Source organism: Punica granatum, chromosome 6 (assembly GCF_007655135.1).
Source record: "Punica granatum isolate Tunisia-2019 chromosome 6, ASM765513v2, whole genome shotgun sequence".
Classification (NCBI taxonomy): Eukaryota; Viridiplantae; Streptophyta; class Magnoliopsida; order Myrtales; family Lythraceae; genus Punica; species Punica granatum.
The window spans coordinates 19833506-19837100 of record NC_045132.1 but is presented as its reverse complement, the minus strand read 5'-3'; the positions used below and the strand labels follow the sequence as shown (position 1 = coordinate 19837100).

Below are 3595 nucleotides of genomic sequence, written 5' to 3'. Positions count from 1 at the left end.
CCGAAGGTGATCATATCGATCTAAGAGGATGGGTGACTTTCTTAGTTTTTCGACTACAAAGGCTGTGGATAATCATATCTCATATACAGTAATTCAGATTAGGAAGCTGAGGGAATTAATCTTCACAACTGGAAATACGCTAAAGTCATAAGAATTCGCACATTTGATGCGTAATAATAACAACGAGACACTTCCGATTCACAATCTTGGAACTCATTTCCTAAAACATTCCCCTCCGAAAACTCATACGATTTTTTAATCTAAAGCTTTTCATATGTAGACGGAAAGCAGAAAAAAAAAAAAAGAAAGAAGGAACACGAGAAAGAGAATGGCCAGTGAAAATATCGAGCTAGCTAGGTATGTATGAATGTGAACATAGTTGAGATTTTCTAAGGGCTAAATAATTCTATTTTTTGACATGTTGGATGAACAAATTAAAGTACCAAAAAAAAATCCTCATTTTCAGCAAAATCAAATTCTACGTTAGATCTTGGTTTCATCCTTTTGAACTTATCCACAGTATCATTTCGCCAAAATTCTTCTTCTTCTTAATTAGGCAAACTATCGAGTAAAATCGAGCACCTAAACTTGATCTCAAAATCTTAATTCGTTTTTTCTTTTTTCTTTTTTTTAAGGATTCCTTTTGCTAATCAATCTTTAGTTAGTTGTTAATGTCCGTTTTCATCTCACATAAGACTAGTGCCCCCCAGTTGGATCATACGGCTATATAGCACCAATGTATGCCATGGAAGAGGGAAAAAGGAAAAAAAATCAATAAATTAATTTGGAAAATGTACAAGATCCGACCCGACATAAGAGGTTCAAACCCTTTTCCTTCTGGGAGCCTAAAACCGATCAGACTGCCGAAGCCGAGCTGAGGTCAGGACCCGGCCGGCGCCAGACTGAGATGCAAGTCGAGCCCTAAGCTGTCATCAAAACTGGGCCCACCGTTACCCTTCGAGAACTTACTCAAAGAAGGGCCATCCACGGCCACTCTCCCATTATTGGCCCGGCTCTGTACTTGGTGGGACCCGACCGTGGTCATGGACGAGGACTCCCCCGCTCCGCCGCCGTACGGCAGGCCTGCCGCGCCCGGCCTACCACCGCCCGAGCTCGTGAACACGCACCCATGTGAAACGTGGAACGGCGGGGCTGATCTTGGAACGTAGACCCACGATGGGGACGCCGGCGCCCCGGCGGGCACCACCACTTGGCCAGCCGGGGCCAGGAGGTGCGGAGGCGGTGCGAAGGCGGAGATCATGGGGTTCCTGACGAACGAGACGGCGGCTGCGGCGTTGCGGGTGGCCTGCATCTGGGCACGCTTGAGCTGCTGCCGCTCTTTCTTGTGAGCGTTCTGGTGGCCCCCTAAGGCCTGCGAGTTGGCGAATTCCCGGCAGCAGTACTGGCACTCGTACTTCCGGTCGCCGGTGGAAGGGAATCCTCCTCCTCCGGCGTCCGGGGACCCCGATGAAGAGGTCGTGGCCTTGTTCGGGCCGACAGCATCAAGAGACGATGACGACTCTTCCTCATCCGAAACGCTGAAACCGAAGAGCTTTAACCGTGTGGGGTTCGTGTTGGAATTGGACTTGGACTGATAATCCAGCAATTCTGCCATAGATGAGATCAAGCGGAGGGAGAGAGAAATGCCGAGAGAGAGAGAGAGAGAGAGAAGAGAGAGTTGGAAGTTCAAAGTGAGAGAGAAGGTAAGGTAGGGAAGAAGGGGTGCAATTGCAAGAGTTGGTGTTGCATGTGTGGGGGTATTTATATATGATAACCAAGGATAAAATATATATACCATATACAGTAAAAACTAATAATAAGTATATCCCGAGAAATTGGGTCACGACACCTCGCGTCGCTCGATCCCATCTGCATAATAAGTATTCTGAGACGAGTACTCTAGGTACGATTCTTGGCTATACTGATAATTTTTTACATCTCTTCCCTTGCTGATCAACTGTCCCCTAATCCCAACTAGGAGCATCATGCACTCCCTAAGACCGAAATAATAAATACTAGAACCAGTTACAACCTATTACAATTGTAGGTCTCAAGACGTGAAATCATATAATTTAGATAAGATTTCTCTTTTAATATGATAAAGTATCATGAATAATTTTGTACTCTATAGCTAGATTAATATACATGTAATTTTTTTATTTTGGAGGATTAATGATGGTGCAACACTAGATATGTCGGGAGCATCCCAAGAAGGGAAAGGAGATGTAACATGGGAACACGAACCGAGCACAATTCTATGGGGTCCAAGGTTGCACTTGTCTCGGCAATTCTTAATTTTCTCACTTTTTTGTTTTCGGAAGTATCTCATCAACCCACCTAGTTTTTGGGGCTAAAATTGTAATAGTGCCGTCCATTTTTATTTTTAAAAAAAGCAGTCTGCAACCGAATGCAGGATTTCGTACACATAGTTTATTTTGCCGTTTGGCATTTTGTGGGTTTAGGTAGTTTACTCTATGATGAAGAACAAACTGAAGATCAAGAATGTGATGCATGTGAGCGTTTCGCAAGACTCCTAACTATTATATCAAATGATTGATCATCAGTCAGTTGCACTCTGTCTGTCACCCAGATCATCGGTTACTCTCTTTTTTTCTTTGTGACTGTTCATAATGTGTTTGTCTGTATATCTGTGTATTTGTATTATAATTCAATTTGAGGCAAGTTCATTGTCAGTCCAATATCGCGAGAAAGAACGAATAATATATACGTTGAGAGGATAGCATGGCAAGAGGAAAGTATAAAAAACAGTGGTGGATAACATATTTAAAGCTATAATGATTGTACTACTACAGTGATTCAGAGGAGCCATATCAATATCACAATTTCCATCAACCGTCATTGAATAAGTCTCGTATTTTTCTTAGGATTCCAGGCGTCCGGAACTCCGGATCATGGACTGGAATATATGACTTCGGGGAAGAATTAAAATATTGGGTGATCATGTCACGATTTTAGTTTTTGAAACAAGGACGCCCATGTGATTAATTTCAAATAAGGCTCATTGTTAATATATTTCTTGTCATCGTGAGCTAGGTCTGTCATGGGATATCTTTTCTATATGCACAAGGAAGTGAAATTATGAAATCCATCGTTTCGTTGGATATATAAATACAATATATATATATATATATATATATATATTATGTGAGCATCACTTGATATTCAAAAGTTATATGTATCCCAAGTAATCCGTATTCAAACTCGCAGAGAAATAATTCTCTATCAATCGTGGAGTTCCTTTATTTGCAAAATTCAAACTCCAATCCTTACTTTAAAAAATTTAGTTGTCGAAACCTCTAGATTTTAGAAAATTATATATATGTTGGATTGAGGTGGGAGTCGATGTATTTCTTTTTTATGCCTGTATGGGAAAGTATAAAGGGTTTTGATTGATTTACTTTGAGTAGGATCGACCCATTAAATGATAAAATTTTTTAGTATATATTTTTTATATTCATAAAATTTGAAATAGAAATTTTACTTACAATGAATAAATGTCAAATTATTTAAACCAATCAGCATTGGTGAGAGAGGTTACTTTCTTTTTTTATTACAAAAGAGACTAATAAGTCTA

At 40.5% G+C, this 3595-nt stretch overlaps 1 protein-coding gene across 1 annotated transcript; it reads right to left on the bottom strand.

The window, feature by feature from the left end:
* Window positions 1-624: 624 nt before the first annotated feature.
* Window positions 625-1739, bottom strand: LOC116210159 (zinc finger protein GIS3-like). The gene has a single exon (XM_031543981.1). It carries the CDS (start codon window positions 1613-1615, stop codon window positions 881-883), a length of 735 nt encoding a protein of 244 aa, XP_031399841.1. The 5' UTR covers window positions 1616-1739; the 3' UTR covers window positions 625-880.
* Between the last annotated feature and the right edge of the window lie 1856 nt (window positions 1740-3595).

Excerpts from the sequence above, each read along its gene's own strand:
- LOC116210159 (XM_031543981.1), bottom strand. The coding sequence starts at position 1,615 with ATGGCAGAATTGCTGGATTATCAGTCCAAGTCCAATTCCAACACGAAC.